This window comes from Gastrolobium bilobum, unplaced genomic scaffold, assembly GCF_033153095.1.
Source record: "Gastrolobium bilobum isolate Gb01-03AN ecotype WA unplaced genomic scaffold, APGP_CSIRO_Gbil_v1 utg665, whole genome shotgun sequence".
Taxonomy (NCBI): domain Eukaryota; kingdom Viridiplantae; phylum Streptophyta; class Magnoliopsida; order Fabales; family Fabaceae; genus Gastrolobium; species Gastrolobium bilobum.
In genome coordinates this window covers 15,175-33,144 of record NW_026898481.1, presented here as the reverse complement: position 1 = coordinate 33,144, position 17,970 = coordinate 15,175, and the positions used below count along the sequence as shown (strand labels likewise).

The 17,970-nt window shown below is 36.8% G+C and overlaps 1 protein-coding gene across 1 annotated transcript; it reads left to right on the top strand.

The window, feature by feature from the left end:
• The first annotated feature begins 2,082 nt into the window (after positions 1-2,082).
• Positions 2,083-3,367, top strand: LOC133316677 (extracellular ribonuclease LE-like). The gene is made up of 4 exons (XM_061518454.1): positions 2,083-2,187; positions 2,282-2,437; positions 2,841-3,036; positions 3,141-3,367. The coding sequence occupies exons 1-4, from the start codon at positions 2,083-2,085 to the stop codon at positions 3,365-3,367; spliced, it is 684 nt and encodes a 227-aa protein (XP_061374438.1).
• Positions 3,368-17,970: the final 14,603 nt, after the last annotated feature.

Below are 17,970 nucleotides of genomic sequence, written 5' to 3'. Positions count from 1 at the left end.
TGCCTACTCCATCAGAGTATCTATTTCGGTTTCTGATTCTCTCCTAACATGGACCAACACATCGTCGATCCTCCACGTTCTTCTTCTTCTTCTTCACTCTGAACCCAACCCCGATCCTCATTTCAATTCTGACCCATCAAAGCAATCACCATACCCACCAATAAAAACACATCTTTTTCCAACTTTAACGTTTGATTCTGAGCTGAGCTCGTGTAATTGATTAGCCATAACAAAAAAAATAAAAATAAAAAATCGAACTTTACTTTTTTGTAGCTCTTGATTCAAAGCTGTTTGTGCTCAAAGTTTCTGTCTTTGTTGAAGTGCTGCGTGTATATCATTTTTTTGTTCGAGGTTTGTTTTTTGGGTCACTGGGTTGAGTGAAGTTTTTTGTTTTTGTTTTGCTGTATCTAATGGTAAGCGATAGTTACCCGAAGATGATGTCAGATGTGGCGATTCGATCGATGTTGAAGAAGCATGATTACAACGAGGATTTGGGGGTTCTGAGGCGGCAGCAAGAGGCGAGTGAGAGGGAGAGAGAGCTCGCGAGGTTGCGAAGTGGGTCGGCGCCTCCCATCGTTGAAGGGTCATTGGCGGCGGTTGGAACTTTGTTCGATGGCGGCGCTCCGGTTGCCAGTTTTGGTTGCGGGAGGGGTTTTGGAGTGAGGAGGAGCTTCGGGCTGATCTTGTTTACGCAAATTATTATTATTCCAATGTAAATCTAAACTCGCGGTTGCCTCCTCCAATGTTGTCTAAGGAGGACTGGCGTGTCGTGCAGCAACGGTTGAGAGGTGGTTCGAAGGTTGGTGGGATTGGTGATAGGAGGAGGAGGGTGAGTGGTAGAGGGTGTGATGATGGTGGAGATGGAGACATGTCTATGTTCTCAGTGCAGCCTTCTGGGTTTGATGGTAATGATGAGATTGTTAATGTTGTTAAGCAGAGGAAGAGTGTGGAGTGGAGCGACAATGATGGGTTGATCGGTTTGCCGGCATTAGGTGGCCTTGGAAGTAGGCAGAGGAGCATTGCTGAACTATTTCAGGTGAGATCAGAAATCAGGAAATGGTTGAAGTTTGAGTGAGTCTGTTAAGAAGAAAGAAAGAAGAAGAAGAAGAAAGAAAGAAAAATAAAATAAAAATTAAAAGATACCTAAACGACGTCGTCTCTTCTTCCATGCTGTCCAACGTGCAAGCCCCGTCATCACACTAACGTGCCACATGGGCACCGTTAGTTTGACCGTGACGGTGGAGTTCACAGAAGGACTAACGTGACCCCTTTTTTTGTAATTTCAGTGACCAATTTAGTCTTTTTTTATTGCAAGGGACTAAAAAGGACTTCGTAGATATTGTCAGAGACTAAAAAAGATGTTTACTCTATAAACAAATTAAGATTTGCATACCATTGTACCAACCTTATTGGTGCTTCCTCTTGGCTTCGGCCACGACTCCAAACACCAAAGAGCTATAAACAAAGGGAAAAACGTTTCTGCAGTTAATGCAGATAAATTATCTGCATTTATTCCCAAAACGACGTCGTTTTGGTATTGAAATCTTAAAAAATTATAAATATAAAGACTATTATAACCCTGAAATAAATTAAAATTACAAAAATACCATGATTTCCGTCCCAAAACGACGTCGTATTGGCTTACTGCAGATAACTTATCTGCAGTAACTTCAGAAAAAGCAAACCCATAAACAAATTAAGATTTGCATACCATTGTACCATCCTATGTTATCAAAAAAAAAAAAAAAAAAAAGTTGCTTCCTCTTGGCTTCCACCATGACTCCAAACACCAAAGAGCTATAAACTAAGATTTGCATACGCTAACATAATATGAAAGCACTTAAAAAAAGGTGCCGACATGACACAATTATTATTGTAAAATAGTAACGCATGTAAACCATTTCATACGCTAACATAGAGGGATGAGCATATCCTGCCCAGATACTATACCTTATTATTTTGTTACCTTCCATTTCTGCCTATAAATTCATCAATTTACCAATACCATTCCATAACTGTGGCATCCACTCAAAACCATAAAAATCACTACTCTTATCTCTCCAACTCATTTGAGAAGCAAAGATGGAATCCAAGGGATCCATTTTGATTAAGCTTATGCTGCTGCTACAGTATTTGTCAGTTCTCTGTGTTTCACAGAATTTTGATTTCTTCTTCTTTGTTCAGCAGGTAATATAAGATTTCATTGAAAGGTCATGCTTTGAGTTATAAAGAATCTCCTTAAAAAAAGAAAAAATCAATTTTTGGGATTTTGCATTTGCAGTGGCCAGGATCAGCCTGTAACACACAGCAAGGTTGTTGCTACCCAACAACTGGGAAGCCTCCTGCAGATTTTGCCATTAGTGGTCTTTTCCCTAGTAACAATGATGGCTCATACCCTTATAACTGTGATACCAACAACCCTTTTCAGCAATCTCAGGTATTTCATTTACGAAACAGATAATTGCACAAGCTGCATATCATAAATAATACATACACGACAAGAAGTAATTTTTTCTATATTTTCTTCTCCTAATTATTCCATTTGAACCAAAAGGACTAAGCTTGTATCCAATTTACAAGTCATAAAATATGTTTTCCTTTTTGTTCCCTAACAAGACAAACGTTTTCTGATATGCAACTTTAAGTTGTGGCAACCTTTTATTCTTTCTACGTGTCCTTATGCAAACTTTTCATGCCATAATTGCTAAGCAGGGAAAAGATTAGATAAAAATAATAAATAATTCTTTTAAACCTCAAATCAGAATCTCAATAGCCAAATAGAATGTATTTTAATCCTAAAAAGTATTCTGTTACTATGATGATTAAATATATGATGACAGATATCTGATCTCCGTAGCAATTTGCAAAGCAATTGGCCCTCACTATTATGTCCAAGCAGCGATGGGTCCTACACCTGGAGCGCTGCATGGGACATATTTGGCACTTGCTCAGAGTCAGTCTTCAACCAACATGACTATTTTGCAGCAGCTCTCAACCGGAAAGATCATGCCGACTTATTCCAAGCTCTTTTTGGAGGTACATATTCAAAACTGGTTTAATTTAACACATACTTTGGTTAGTTATATCATAGCAATATGCTTTTAGCAAATAGCTGAGAAACATGCATTTTGTGAGAGCAGTACAACCTCATGGGGCTTCCGTCGACTTGGACAGCATGAAAGGGACTATAAAGGATTCTGTTGGGTTTAATTCATTCATTGAGTGCAATGTGGATTCATCTGGTAATAGCCAGCTATACCAAATTTACTTGTGTGTGGACACCTCTGGATCATACTTCATGGATTGCCCTGTGTCCCCCAAAAACGTCGTCGAATGTGGATCAACTTTTTTGATCCCATCTTTTTAATTTCTAGGAATGATCACGTCGTCTGTTTCCCGCATAGCAGGCTTAGCAGCCAACTTTGATAGATAAATAAACAAAGGGAAAACTATTTGTCCAGATATATAAGCTCATCTTCTTTTATCCTTGTAACTATATATACTACGAGGAGTACATGAGTACCTAGTTATAATATAATTTTTTTTTCTTTAATTCAGAAATTTTTTAAAACTTGTTGATCGAGAGAAAAAAATAAATTATATTATAACTGTGTAATCTCTGAAATATATAATTATAAAAAATAAAAGTATACAAATTTACATTCTTTAAAAACACATATACTAAACCTATAAACAAAACGCTAACAGTAATGCTACACGCACAGAAAATTCTACAAAATTTCGGGAAAAAATAAAAATAAAATAAAAAATCAAATGCCAAATGGCTACAGTATACCCGCTAAAAAAACATAATTAGTATGGAGAGAGACATATAATGTGTAATTATTTATACAATGATATATACTGTTTGGAAAATGCAGTGAGTTATGTTTATATATATATATATCTATAATCTATCTGCTAACAATTACTGCTCAACTCTAATTTCTTTCTGAAGTTTACATCTAACCAAAGACCTCTAATCTTACTTTCCAGTTTCCATTCAAAAAAATTGAGTTATATCCGAACTCTTTTATTTATTTATTTTGTATTTCTATTTCACAAAGAGGTCAAATTCAGACTTTTATATTACGAAAATATAAGTAAATTACGGATAAGTAATTTTATATTTATAGAAAGAAAGTAATGCTATAGAATTATAGTCCTATAATTTGTTTTGAAATTCTATTGCTAATCATTTAAGTTTTCATGGTCTTATTATATATTATAAATGTTAAAAATGTTTTATAAATGCATTCTCAGGTCTATGTTACTTATTTAATTCTATCTCTTTTGTTTATTTGATGTAGTTATATAAGTAATATCGTGGACATTATTTTGAGACAGTATGATTATAAGATAGTCTAGGCCAGTGATGGCTGGGCAATATGTTTCATCTATGTTGTGGTACCCCTGGATTATATTAAACTGTCAATCAGGTTGAAATTATCATGGTGGAGATTACCCCTAGTGGTCCAAAATACAGACGAAATGTTGTCCGTTTTAATTTGGCAATGGAAGGGAACAAGTTTACAATACATAAGAAAAAATTTATTCAGTTAGCTTCCGCATTAATTAAATTGAGCAAGCTGCGCTTACTATTGTAACATCCCCGTCTCGAGCCGGTTCAATTAACATACATATGATAAAACAGAAAACAGCGGAAGACTTAACTTCTGAAAATACGAGCTAACTTTTTCTTTTTCTTTTTAAATTCTCATTCGTCGTAAACGAAAATCGGGCAGAGTTTCCTCTATAAATCGGACAACTGGGGATTTTTCAATCCCACACAGAAGCATTTCCTGATAAACAGTTTATACAAATATAATCAAATGCCCATCCATGGGCGCATGCATAACTTGGCTCAGTGCCACTATATCTAACCGCATGCAATCCAACACGTAAACATATCTGAATACTACCTCATCACATAACGTGCCTGAATACCCAAATGTACATGCATCAAAGCGACAGACGTGTACAAAACATATACAGGCCATATACAAAATAAAGGATCAATATCATGATCCATCAAAAGCGAAAATACTAAAATACATCAAACACTCCAAAAAGGTAGTAGCCTACAGCCACTCAAAATCCGATCTGTCAACTGCCTCAGCCACGTGTCGTGTCCCTGCCTAGTGAGGACTCACCGGGAATCTGGGCACCTGAAAATGTGTCCCCAAAGAGGGGTGAGATTACAAATCTCAATAAGCTCCAGGTTTATAGAGAATTCTCCATACCCCTGGCTCACTCCTGCATGAAAGTCAGATACAAAGTATACGAATACAACATATAACAGATATCATAACAGAACAGAGCATATATCCATATCATATCAGAGATGTGCGCCGTCATTCCCAAGGGAGGACCCCAAGCGGAAATCAACGCACGTGTTCCCGAGGGAGGACCCCAAAGCGGAACCAGACATATCAGAGGCGTACACCATCAGTCCCGAGGGAGGACCCCAAAGCGGACGTCCGGGTACTATACAATCAATGGCCAGAGATTGTTACAGAAATCATATTACAGAAGTCATATCAGAGCAAAACATATCATGTTATCAAATAACTCTATATGAATGCATCTATACAAAGCATCTAAATCACAGTCATACAGTCCAACCATAGTTCACTAACCATGGTGGAGCACTCAAGCAGGAAAAGACTCCTTAAACATAGAGCTTACCTCTTGAAGCTTTACCAATACGCTTACTTGTGGAACAAGTTACTTTTATCGCTTCAAGATATTTCCGATCCTTCTCAATCCCTAGGCACACCTAGAGAATAATTTACAATGCATCAATAAAATGATGTTATACCATGATTATTTCATAAGCATACATTTTATCGCTTATTTTCCTTTCTTTATATTTTTGCCAATTCTATGCCAATACACAAGTCTAGACCTCTATACACCCGTTGGCGTTCTTTAATTTAATCAAGCATTTACTTAAGAATTTTCCACATAAATCATGCTATTTTTCTTTAAAAGTCGCGGGCATACCCTTAGGGACTCAAGGTATTTTTCAACCATTTGTCAAAGCATTTCACTTCTTAGCTCATCCATTGGTATATTAAAATGCAACACATTTTATTAAAATAAAATGTAACAAATATATACCCCTAAACATCCTATAGTTCGAAGCATAGAGCAAGTATTTGTAGGATTTTTTTCCAACTTACATCTTTGCTAATTCATCATTTTTTCTACTCTTTACAACATCTCACCTTCCAAATACATAACTAACAATTTTGCACATCATCCTCTATAAACCCTCTCATGGCCGAACAACAAGGGACCAAATACAAGGGGATTTTTTTTTTCTTTTATTTACACATGCAACATGCTTGCTTTTTTTTTTTTTCACTACACTTCCTATACACAACCAAGCCATCATCACCTTCAAGTTTATACTACTTTATTTTCTACCCAACTATGCCCATGCTTTTTAACACCATTTTCACAATAAAATAATCATAGGATTAGAGTTTAATTACCTCTAATCACTTATTCAAGACCTAGAAGACTTCCATCAAGAGAATCTCCTTCAAAAGCTTCCTTTTGCCTCCTTGATGAATAGTGTACGAATTAGGGAAAGGAGAATAACTCTTCACACACTCAACAATAGCTCACATTGATGGTTGGAATAGCTTCATTGGGTAGTTTACCATAGATTTCATGTAGTGGGTTATGAGATTTGGTTGGATATTGCAAGAGAAATCAAAGAAAACCAAAGCAAAACCCTAAGCCCCTTTCCAAGTGAGAGCAGCCACTGGACGACGGAAAAGAATGAAGGAAAACGCGTAGGAAAGAGAAATTTAAAGGGGTTACGGTTTTTTTTTAAAGTTAACTTATTTTAACTGGGTAAAGATTTATCTATCTACACACCTCCATTCATTACCAAACTTTACCTAATGGACTAGAATATTTTTATGCTCATATTTATAATTCTACTTTTACTTTCGGGTAACTTTATTTACCCGCATTTTTACTCTTTAACTGTCATTTTGACTCATTTTTCACCAAAGGTGACTTTATTTCTTTTACTTCTAATTATTCTTCGATATTAAATCCACTATTACTAGTAAGGGTTATTATATTCACCTCACCTTTTAAGGATTTTACCCACAAAATCAAATATCAAATGTAACATATACCTGACGTCAAACTCAGGGTACTGCTGGAGAATCTCATTCTCCCGCTCCCAAGTAGCGTCCTCAGGAGTCAATCCTTCCCATTGTACCTTGATCATGGGAATAGTCCTGTTTCTCAACACCTTTTCATCACGTGCTAGAACCTTAAACGGTCCCACAACAAACTTCAAGTCTTTTCTTACTTCGATAATGTCCGGCTGTACAATGTGGGATTCATCCGGCACGTATTTTCGAAGTTGACTGATGTGAAAAACACTATGCAAATTTGACAGATGTGGAGGTAAGGCAAGCTGATAAGCCACAGGTCCGACCCTTTTCATAATCTGGTAGGGCCCAATGAACCTAGGACTCAACTTCTTCACTCCTAGAGCACGCCCAACACCCGTAGTCGGAGACAAACGGATAAATACATGATCCCCTTCTGAAAATTCAAGGGGTCGATGCTTTGCATCATAATAACTCTTTTGGCGACTCTGTGCTTTCTTCAATCGATCCTTAATCATCATAATTTGATCGGTAGTCTCTTGGACCATATCAGGCCCAAATAACTGCCTCTCACCAATTTCTGACCAACAAGTAGGCGCCCTGCACCTACGGCCATACAAAGCTTCATAGGGAGCCATGCCCAAACTGGCATGATAACTATTATTGTAGGAAAATTCCACCAGAGGAAGATATTTATCCCATGCATTTCCCTGCTCTAAGGCACAAGCCCTCAACATGTCCTCCAGGGTCTGAATAGTCCTCTCAGTCTGACCATCAGTCTGGGGATGATAAGCCGTGCTCAGCCTCAACTGTGTACCGAAGGCCTGTTGCACTGCATCCCAAAGTCTAGAAGTAAATTTAGGGTCCCGATCACTAATGATACTTTCAGGAACACCATGAAGTTTCACAATCTCTCTTACATATATCCGAGCCAACTGCTCTGTGGAGAAACTCGTTTTAACTGGTATGAAATGTGCAGACTTTGTCAATCTGTCAACAACTACCCAGATAGAATCAAAACCAGCCTGAGTTCTCAGTAATGCCACTACAAAATCCATAGAAATACTGACCCATTTCCATTCCGGAATATCCAAGGGCTGCAGTAATCCAGAAGGTCTCTGATGTTCAATCTTAACTTTCTGACATGTCAAACACTTACTCACAAATAGAGCAATGTCTGTCTTCATTCCCGACCACCAGAAATTTTGTTTCAAGTCTTGGTACATCTTGGTAGCACCAGGATGGATAGTGTACTTACCCATGTGGCCCTCAGTCAATACCTCATCTACCATCTGACCTTTTGGAACAATGATCCGATCCTTGTAAAACTTAAGACCGAACCTATCAGTGGACACAAAGTCCTGCTCTTTCATAGACTGAATCTCTTCATCAAGCAATTGAGCTTCTTTAATCCGCTCAACTAATGAATTCAGGACTACCGTAGTAGTCAATACATGCGGACTATCTTCTATATTCACAGGAATGTGGAGATCCCTGAATTTCTCAATCAAATTATACTCGGAAATCATCAAATTGGCCATACCAAGCGCCTTTCTGCTTAAAGCATCAGCTACTACATTGGCTTTACCAGGGTGATATTGCAATTCAAAATCATAATCCTTCAGAAATTCCACCCAACGGCGTTGCCTCATATTTAGCTCCTTCTGATCAAACAGATACTTTAAACTTTTGTGGTCACTGTAGACAATAAAATCGGCCCCGTATAGAAAGTGTCGCCAGATTTTCAATGCGAACACTACGGCTGCCAACTCAAGATCATGTGTCGGATAATTCTCCTCATGCGGTTTCAACTGCCGAGAAGCATAAGCGACCACCTGACGGAACTGCATTAACACACAGCCTAACCCAAACTTAGAAGCATCACAATACACCACAAACTTACTTGTAGGATCCGGCAATATCAATACCGGAGCTGTAGTCAACTTCCTTTTTAACTCTTGAAAGCTCACTTCACATTCTTGGGTCCACACAAATGGGTTCCCTTTACGGGTTAACCGTGTCAAAGGTAAAACCATCCGTGAGAATCCCTCAATAAAACGCCTATAATATCCAGCCAAACCAAGAAAACTCCTAATCTCTGTAACATTTTTAGGACGTTCCCATTCTACCACTGCTTCAATCTTGCTCGGGTCCACTGCCACTCCTTCAGATGAGATGACATGGCCCAGAAATTGTATCTCAGAAAGCCAGAATTCACATTTTGATGGTTTAGCATACAACTGATGCTCTCTCAGAATCTGCAAAACAACCTTTAGATGCTCAGAATGCTCTTCTTTACTCTTTGAATATATCAGTATGTCATCTATAAAGACCACCACAAACTGATCCAGATAGGCTTTAAAGATCCGATTCATATAACCCATGAAAACGGCTGGTGCATTTGTAAGCCCAAAAGGAATAACCAGATACTCATAGTGCCCATAACGGGACCTGAAAGCTGTCTTCGGAACGTCATCCGGCTTTACCCGGATCTGATGATACCCGGACCGGAGATCAATCTTAGAAAATACAGTCGCACCCCGCAACTGATCCAACAAATCATCTATCCGCGGCAAAGGATACTTATTCTTAACAGTAACCTTGTTCAACTGCCGGTAGTCTGTACATAATCTCATAGACCCATCCTTCTTCTTAACAAAGATCACCGGGGCTCCCCAAGGAGACACACTCGGCCTAATAAAATTTTTTCTGGATAAGTCTTCAATCTGCTTCTTCAATTCAGATAATTCTAGAGGTGACATCCGGTATGGGGCAAGAGAAATAGGTCCCACACCAGGCAATAAGTCAATTGCAAATTCAATTTCCCTCTCTGGAGGAAAGTGCGGAATTTCATCCGGAAAGACATCCTCAAATTCAGAGACAATCGGAATAACAGAAATTGGCTCCTTGTTGACGCCAACCAGACCTCCCAATAAAACATACCCGGAATCTCCTTCCTTCAAGGCCTTTACCACCCGAAGTACAGACAAATAAGGAGACTCCCTTTCTTCATCATGAGATGAGACAAAAATGGTTTTACTGCAGCAGTCAATCTTCACACAGTACTTGGACAACCAATCCATCCCCAGAATTAAATTCACAGAAGCAAGGTGCAAGACAATAAAGTCGGCAAAATATTCCCTGCCTTCATACTTGAATTTCACATTTTCACAAACATAGTCTTCATTAAAAACTCTTCCCACAGCCGTAACAATACGCATAGGAGTTTTCATTTTTATCACATGCAGACCAAATGCTTCAGCTACATAATCAGCAATAAAAGAATGCGTGGCACCAGAATCAAACAAAACACTAAGCATTTCATCACGAATAGAAATCATACCTCGCACCAAACTAGCTGACCTCTCAGCCTCTTGCTGAGTCACTGCATATACTCGGACAACTGGAGGTGGGAGAGGTAGAGATGGTTCCTCAACCACAATAGGAGCCGGAGTGGCCTGAATAGTAGAAACCTGTCCCCCATTAAATGGGCAGTCCCTAATAAAATGCCCAGGTTGGCCACATTTGTAACACAATCTTTGCTCTTTTCTGCAAACCCCAGCATGAACTTTACCACATGTAGCACATAGAGAAGCAGGCTTAATATTTCCAGGCTTAGAATTTCCCGCCTTTTTGAACTTACCATCAGACTGACTAACCTGCAACCCTTTTCCTTTAGAATTCCCAGAGGTGTTTTTAGGACCAGAATTAGGAGCAGATTGGTCCTTATTCTTCCTTCTGTAATATTCTTGAATATTTTTACACTTTTTAACAAGTGCAGCAAAAGTATCAAATGAGTCACCTGCAAGTTTTTCAGAGATGTTATCATGTAATCCTCTATGAAATTTAAAAATCAAGTCATCCTCTGTAGGTGGAGCTCTCTGGAAATGAGAGTATTTGGCCAGCTTATTGAATTTATTCAAGTATTCATCAACAGACATTTGACCCTGCTTTAGTTCTTCAAATTCACCCTTCTTCCTTATCCGGGCTTCAGCCGGAAAGTATTTCAGCAAGAATTGCCTTTCAAATAAAGGCCAGGTAATAGCATAACCCTGACATTCCAAGGGCAGACGGGTATTTCTCCACCAATCAGCTGCATCATTCTGCAGCATATAAGAAGCATACAACAATTTCTGCTGATCATCACACTCCATGACAGTAAAAATGTGATCCAATTCTTCTAACCACTGAATTGCAGCAATAGGATCAATGCCTCCTTTATAATTTGGTGGTGCATGTTTTCGGAAGGCATTAAGCATTCTTTCTCTTTGCTCTCTATTAGTGGCTGGCTGTGCCACACCACCCCTGTGACTAGATTCTTCATTCACATCATTATTTCCTTCACCCTCCACAACAATGGGATTTTGAGGAGGAGGAATAGGCTGTTGTGGTTGTGGCTGTTGCAAAGGCTGTAGTTGTGGACCTTGCCCACCCGCCCTCACCTCAACCAAGAGTAATCTCATCATTTCAATATTCGCCATTCTGCTTGCTGCCATCATTTCTTGATTGGCCAACCTATTAGCCTCTAACAGATCTTGATTTGCTTTCATCATCACTTCTAGCTCTCGCTGCCTAGCTGCAGCCATATTTTGTTGCATCTCAGTTAAGGCCATTATCATTGGATCTAGCTGTGAAGTATTTCCCCGCTGGTTTAGTCGGGGTCTTGCCAAATCTGCTAATATTGGATCGGTCGGGTCAATAGGAGGATCAGAAGTCCTTCTTGGGCGAACCATAATTCTGCATATTTCACACAAAGGAATGAGTTAGCTACGCTCACACTCGGTGATCAGACATGCATATCATAGTATTCCAAGAAAACTCAAGAATATGACAACCCCGAACAGTTCATGCAATATTTCACAGGCTCTTCTAGAGAAACTGCTCTGATACCATAAATGTAACATCCCCGTCTCGAGCCGGTTCAATTAACATACATATGATAAAACAGAAAACAGCGGAAGACTTAACTTCTGAAAATACGAGCTAACTTTTTCTTTTTCTTTTTAAATTCTCATTCGTCGTAAACGAAAATCGGGCAGAGTTTCCTCTATAAATCGAACAACTGGGGATTTTGCAATCCCACACAGAAGCATTTCCTGATAAACAGTTTATACAAATATAATCAAATGCCCATCCATGGGCGCATGCATAACTTGGCTCAGTGCCACTATATCTAACCGCATGCAATCCAACACGTAAACATATCTGAATACTACCTCATCACATAACGTGCCTGAATACCCAAATGTACATGCATCAAAGCGACAGACGTGTACAAAACATATACAGGCCATATACAAAATAAAGGATCAATATCATGATCCATCAAAAGCGAAAATACTAAAATACATCAAACACTCCAAAAAGGTAGTAGCCTACAGCCACTCAAAATCCGATCTGTCAACTGCCTCAGCCACGTGTCGTGTCCCTGCCTAGTGAGGACTCACCGGGAATCTAGGCACCTGAAAATGTGTCCCCAAAGAGGGGTGAGATTACAAATCTCAATAAGCTCCAGGTTTATAGAGAATTCTCCATACCCCTGGCTCACTCCTGCATGAAAGTCAGATACAAAGTATACGAATACAACATATAACAGATATCATAACAGAACAGAGCATATATCCATATCATATCAGAGATGTGCGCCGTCATTCCCAAGGGAGGACCCCAAGCGGAAATCAACGCACGTGTTCCCGAGGGAGGACCCCAAAGCGGAACCAGACATATCAGAGGCGTACACCATCAGTCCCGAGGGAGGACCCCAAAGCGGACGTCCGGGTACTATACAATCAATGGCCAGAGATTGTTACAGAAATCATATTACAGAAGTCATATCAGAGCAAAACATATCATGTTATCAAATAACTCTATATGAATGCATCTATACAAAGCATCTAAATCACAGTCATACAGTCCAACCATAGTTCACTAACCATGGTGGAGCACTCAAGCAGGAAAAGACTCCTTAAACATAGAGCTTACCTCTTGAAACTTTACCAATACGCTTACGTGTGGAACAAGTTACTTTTATCGCTTCAAGATATTTCCGATCCTTCTCAATCCCTAGGCACACCTAGAGAATAATTTACAATGCATCAATAAAATGATGCTATACCATGATTATTTCATAAGCATACATTTTATCGCTTATTTTCCTTTCTTTATATTTTTGCCAATTCTATGCCAATACACAAGTCTAGACCTCTATACACCCGTTGGCGTTCTTTAATTTAATCAAGCATTTACTTAAGAATTTTCCACATAAATCATGCTATTTTTCTTTAAAAGTCGCGGGCATACCCTTAGGGACTCAAGGTATTTTTCAACCATTTGTCAAAGCATTTCACTTCTTAGCTCATCCATTGGTATATTAAAATGCAACACATTTTATTAAAATAAAATGTAACAAATATATACCCCTAAACATCCTATAGTTCGAAGCATAGAGCAAGTATTTGTAGGATTTTTTTCCAACTTACATCTTTGCTAATTCATCATTTTTTCTACTCTTTACAACACCTCACCTTCCAAATACATAACTAACAATTTTGCACATCATCCTCTATAAACCCTCTCATGGCCGAACAACAAGGGACCAAACACAAGGGGATTTTTTTTTTCTTTTATTTACACATGCAACATGCTTGCTTTTTTTTTTTTTCACTACACTTCCTATACACAACCAAGCCATCATCACCTTCAAGTTTATCCTACTTTATTTTCTACCCAACCATGCCCATGCTTTTTAACACCATTTTCACAATAAAATAATCATAGGATTAGAGTTTAATTACCTCTAATCACTTATTCAAGACCTAGAAGACTTCCATCAAGAGAATCTCCTTCAAAAGCTTCCTTTTGCCTCCTTGATGAATAGTGTACGAATTAGGGAAAGGAGAATAACTCTTCACACACTCAACAATAGCTCACATTGATGGTTGGAATAGCTTCATTGGGTAGTTTACCATAGATTTCATGTAGTGGGTTATGAGATTTGGTTGGATATTGCAAGAGAAATCAAAGAAAACCAAAGCAAAACCCTAAGCCCCTTTCCAAGTGAGAGCAGCCACTGGACGACGGAAAAGAACGAAGGAAAACGCGTAGGAAAGAGGAATTTAAAGGGGTTACGGTTTTTTTTTAAAGTTAACTTATTTTAACTGGGTAAAGATTTATCTATCTACACACCTCCATTCATTACCAAACTTTACCTAATGGACTAGAATATTTTTATGCTCATATTTATAATTTTACTTTTACTTTCGGGTAACTTTATTTACCCGCATTTTTACTCTTTAACTGTCATTTTGACTCATTTTTCACCAAAGGTGACTTTATTTCTTTTACTTCTAATTATTCTTCGATATTAAATCCACTATTACTAGTAAGGGTTATTATAACTATCATATAAATATTAATTAATCGGCTGCAAACTGGGCGTTACAATTCCTAAGCTAACCATAGTACATTAGTAAAGTAATAGAGGACATCAAATTAATAATTTTTAGTCATAAGACTGACAAAAAATTATACAGCTCTAGGGCATTACTCATACTTTGCATTTGTTCCACAAAACATTTTTCCTTAACATTCACGGGGTCTTGTATTATTTTGGATTTTGGTTTCTTGATAATTTGGGTTTGGGACAAAAAAAAATCACTACGATTTAGAATTTTTGAGTTTATTTATATTCTCCTATAACATAATTGTTAGAGAATAATATAAACAATTAAAAATCTTTTTACTCTAAAAGTTAGCTTAATAGATAGAAGAGCTCACAATCCATATAAATCCCACATTATAACACTGCAGTGCCAGTGCCAGCGCCGCTCGATTACAACTAGAAGACGTAGTGGAAGAATCTGATACCAACTGAGACCCCCTTCTGATATATAAAAATCATTAAGGTAGCTCCACATAATAGCTTAAGCTTTTGGATTGAATTTGTTTTTTACATGGTATTCGAGTCTTGTGTTACGGGTTCGATCCTCACTGCCCCACATTTAATTAATAAATAATTAAATCTTATAGAGTTTCTTAACACATGTATGTGAGTCTGTGTATTATCAATCTCTTAAGCTTAGTGACTTCTCGTGTGAGGGGACATGTATTGGGCCTTTATAATAATGATTGCCACAAGTGTTGTAATGTAAATAACTAATGATTTTATATATATCTAACAACAACTTAAACTCAAAGCACGCAAGAAGCACCCAATGAGGCTTTTTCATGAACCGAGTCATTCCCATAATCCAGACAAAGCCAAAACCAAGTAGCATTATACAAAACACAGTGGATTTCAGCATATATCAACCTCAATAACCATGAAATTGAGACCTGTAATTTTTTTTGAGGACCAAAAATGTTCTATTGTAACAGTTTAGTTGACTCCTGATTATTTTTTTTATATTAAATTAAAGTTTTCTTTTCTTTTTTTGTTTATATTCTTTTGTATTTTAATATATTTAAAATTTTCTTTGAATGACACAGTTCTGCAAACAAGCGAAAAATGCATGAGGGCACCCCCAAATAAATAAATAAGATGACAGACATTTCGATAAAAGTGACAGCATATAAATTACTGAAAAATCAAAGAGGATACGTAGACTTACACAGTGAAACTTATCAGAAGAAAAGTACATTTTTTTTTTGTTGGGTGTTCTTTTTTGTCTCCAAGAGATATAAAAAATAGAGAAAAATGTTTATCCTTTTAAATGACACAATTTATATCCTTTCACTCTCACAAAAAGATGGTACTCACACTTTTATTTTTTTTGTCAACTCTCTTTCCTCCTTTATCTATCTCTCTCTTAAAATGACACAACTTTATATCCTTTAAAATGACACTGGAGTGAATCCTCTCATGTGGAAAAGTGGTAATATGGTTATGTTTTTTGATCACAACCACTCGTTCAAAAATTATATACTTTTCTCTTTCTTATCTTATCATGAATAAAAGAAGACAAGTGGGACAAGGTTTGAAGAATGTCCTTCTCTTCATCAGTTCATCGTACTATAATAAAATAATATTATTATACAGGATGAATTATTTTACCTATATTTTTTTTTTATAATATTAAAAATGAATAAATAAGGTAAACACAAAAAATAGACAAAATATTTTATCCCTTATTGTATTGAGATTGAAAAAAAAAATTGTCCTGAAAATCATATTCCATAATACATGGACTGTAAATAATAATGAGGAAAAAAACAAGAACTGTATTTAATAAAAATAATAAGATATCTTTTGGTTGTTATGGATAGATTCAATTTCGAATTTAACCAATTTTCTTTTCCAAGGATCTCATTTCACTTGGTAAGTAAAAAAACTAATATATGTAAATATGATATATATTTTTTTGTCATATTTATGTTTCTCAAAATCAAATACAAGATAACATATGTAAAGGATTTGAGTCCCTTTCGCTTGAATCAACATAATTGTAAATTAAAGCAATTAAAAAAGGAGTTGATACAACTTGCATATTTTGGATAGTTTTTTTTTCACTTTTACAATTTTTTTCAGATAATTAGTGATAACGTTGTTTGTAGCGCAAGCTACATATTTATATTTCTAAGAAGGGAGAAGAAAAGAAAGAAAAATAGAAAGAAAGAATGTCCAAATTTTCCATATCTCATTCATTAACTATCAATATAGGTTATATACCCAGTCACATGAAACATACCTATTGTGTTTATATTTCTCTAATTTTTCGATTTCTGTACTGACATAGGTCTTATATATAATTTTTTTTATCATATGGGTTCCACATATTTTTTATCTTTACGATATAAGATTTCAATTCTCAATTCAAATGAGAATTATAAAAAATCTTTACATTAATCACAACAAACATACCATATTATACTAAACTCATGTATATGGATTGTTTCCTTCACCGGAAGTAGTTTTTTAAATAGCTGGGCTTTCTTCTTATACATTTGGGCTTATTGCCAACTAACTTAATGGCTTGACCCACTACATTACCTTCTCCTTTTTTGAGTCCCCTTTCGTGTAAATTGGACTTTTTGACCCTTATAACCTATTAGTAATAATTAATTACCAAATTGACTTTCATTATAAATTATTTCAAAAATTTAACCCCTTCAAAAAACATAATATCAATCTGCCCCTATTTGACCGTTGACCACCAAGCCTCTCGGGTACACCCCTCCCTACCCGGGTATTTTTTAAATTTTTTTGCTTACCCGAGTAAGGAGGAGTGTACCCGAGTATTTTTCTTGACACTTGAGAAATTGCTTGAATTATTTACCCGAGTAAATAAGGGTATACCGGGTATATCTTTCCCATGAAGTGTGATGGTTCAAAAGGTTCTGAAATAACATGATGATAAGAGGAAAAAAATTAGACCAACAAACACATGCAAGCACAGATAATAAACTACTGATGCGAGAAAGTTAAGCTAAATGCAGGAATATAAGGGATTATAGAGAATAAACATGTGCAATTAAAAGAATAATAATAATAATTGAAACAGAAGTGCTAAAGGTTAAAGGTTCAGACATTCAGATCCAATATTACTGTCAAAATTGCTGGCTATATAACCTAGGATTTTCACCAATACCAACAATAGTTGTTGCATAAGATGGTATAAATAGTTGCAAAACTTTTCATGAAAAACTGCTAGTAATACTGGGTTAATCTTCTGTGACACATAGATAACAACATTAAGAACATATTTTCTCGATAAACTGTAGTAAATGAGCCACACTAAGTCTATTGGCTTACTTGAATGAACAGGCCACTATGATATAACAAATCATATTCATACCTCAGACAACAGCTCTGTATCATCCATAGCATGAA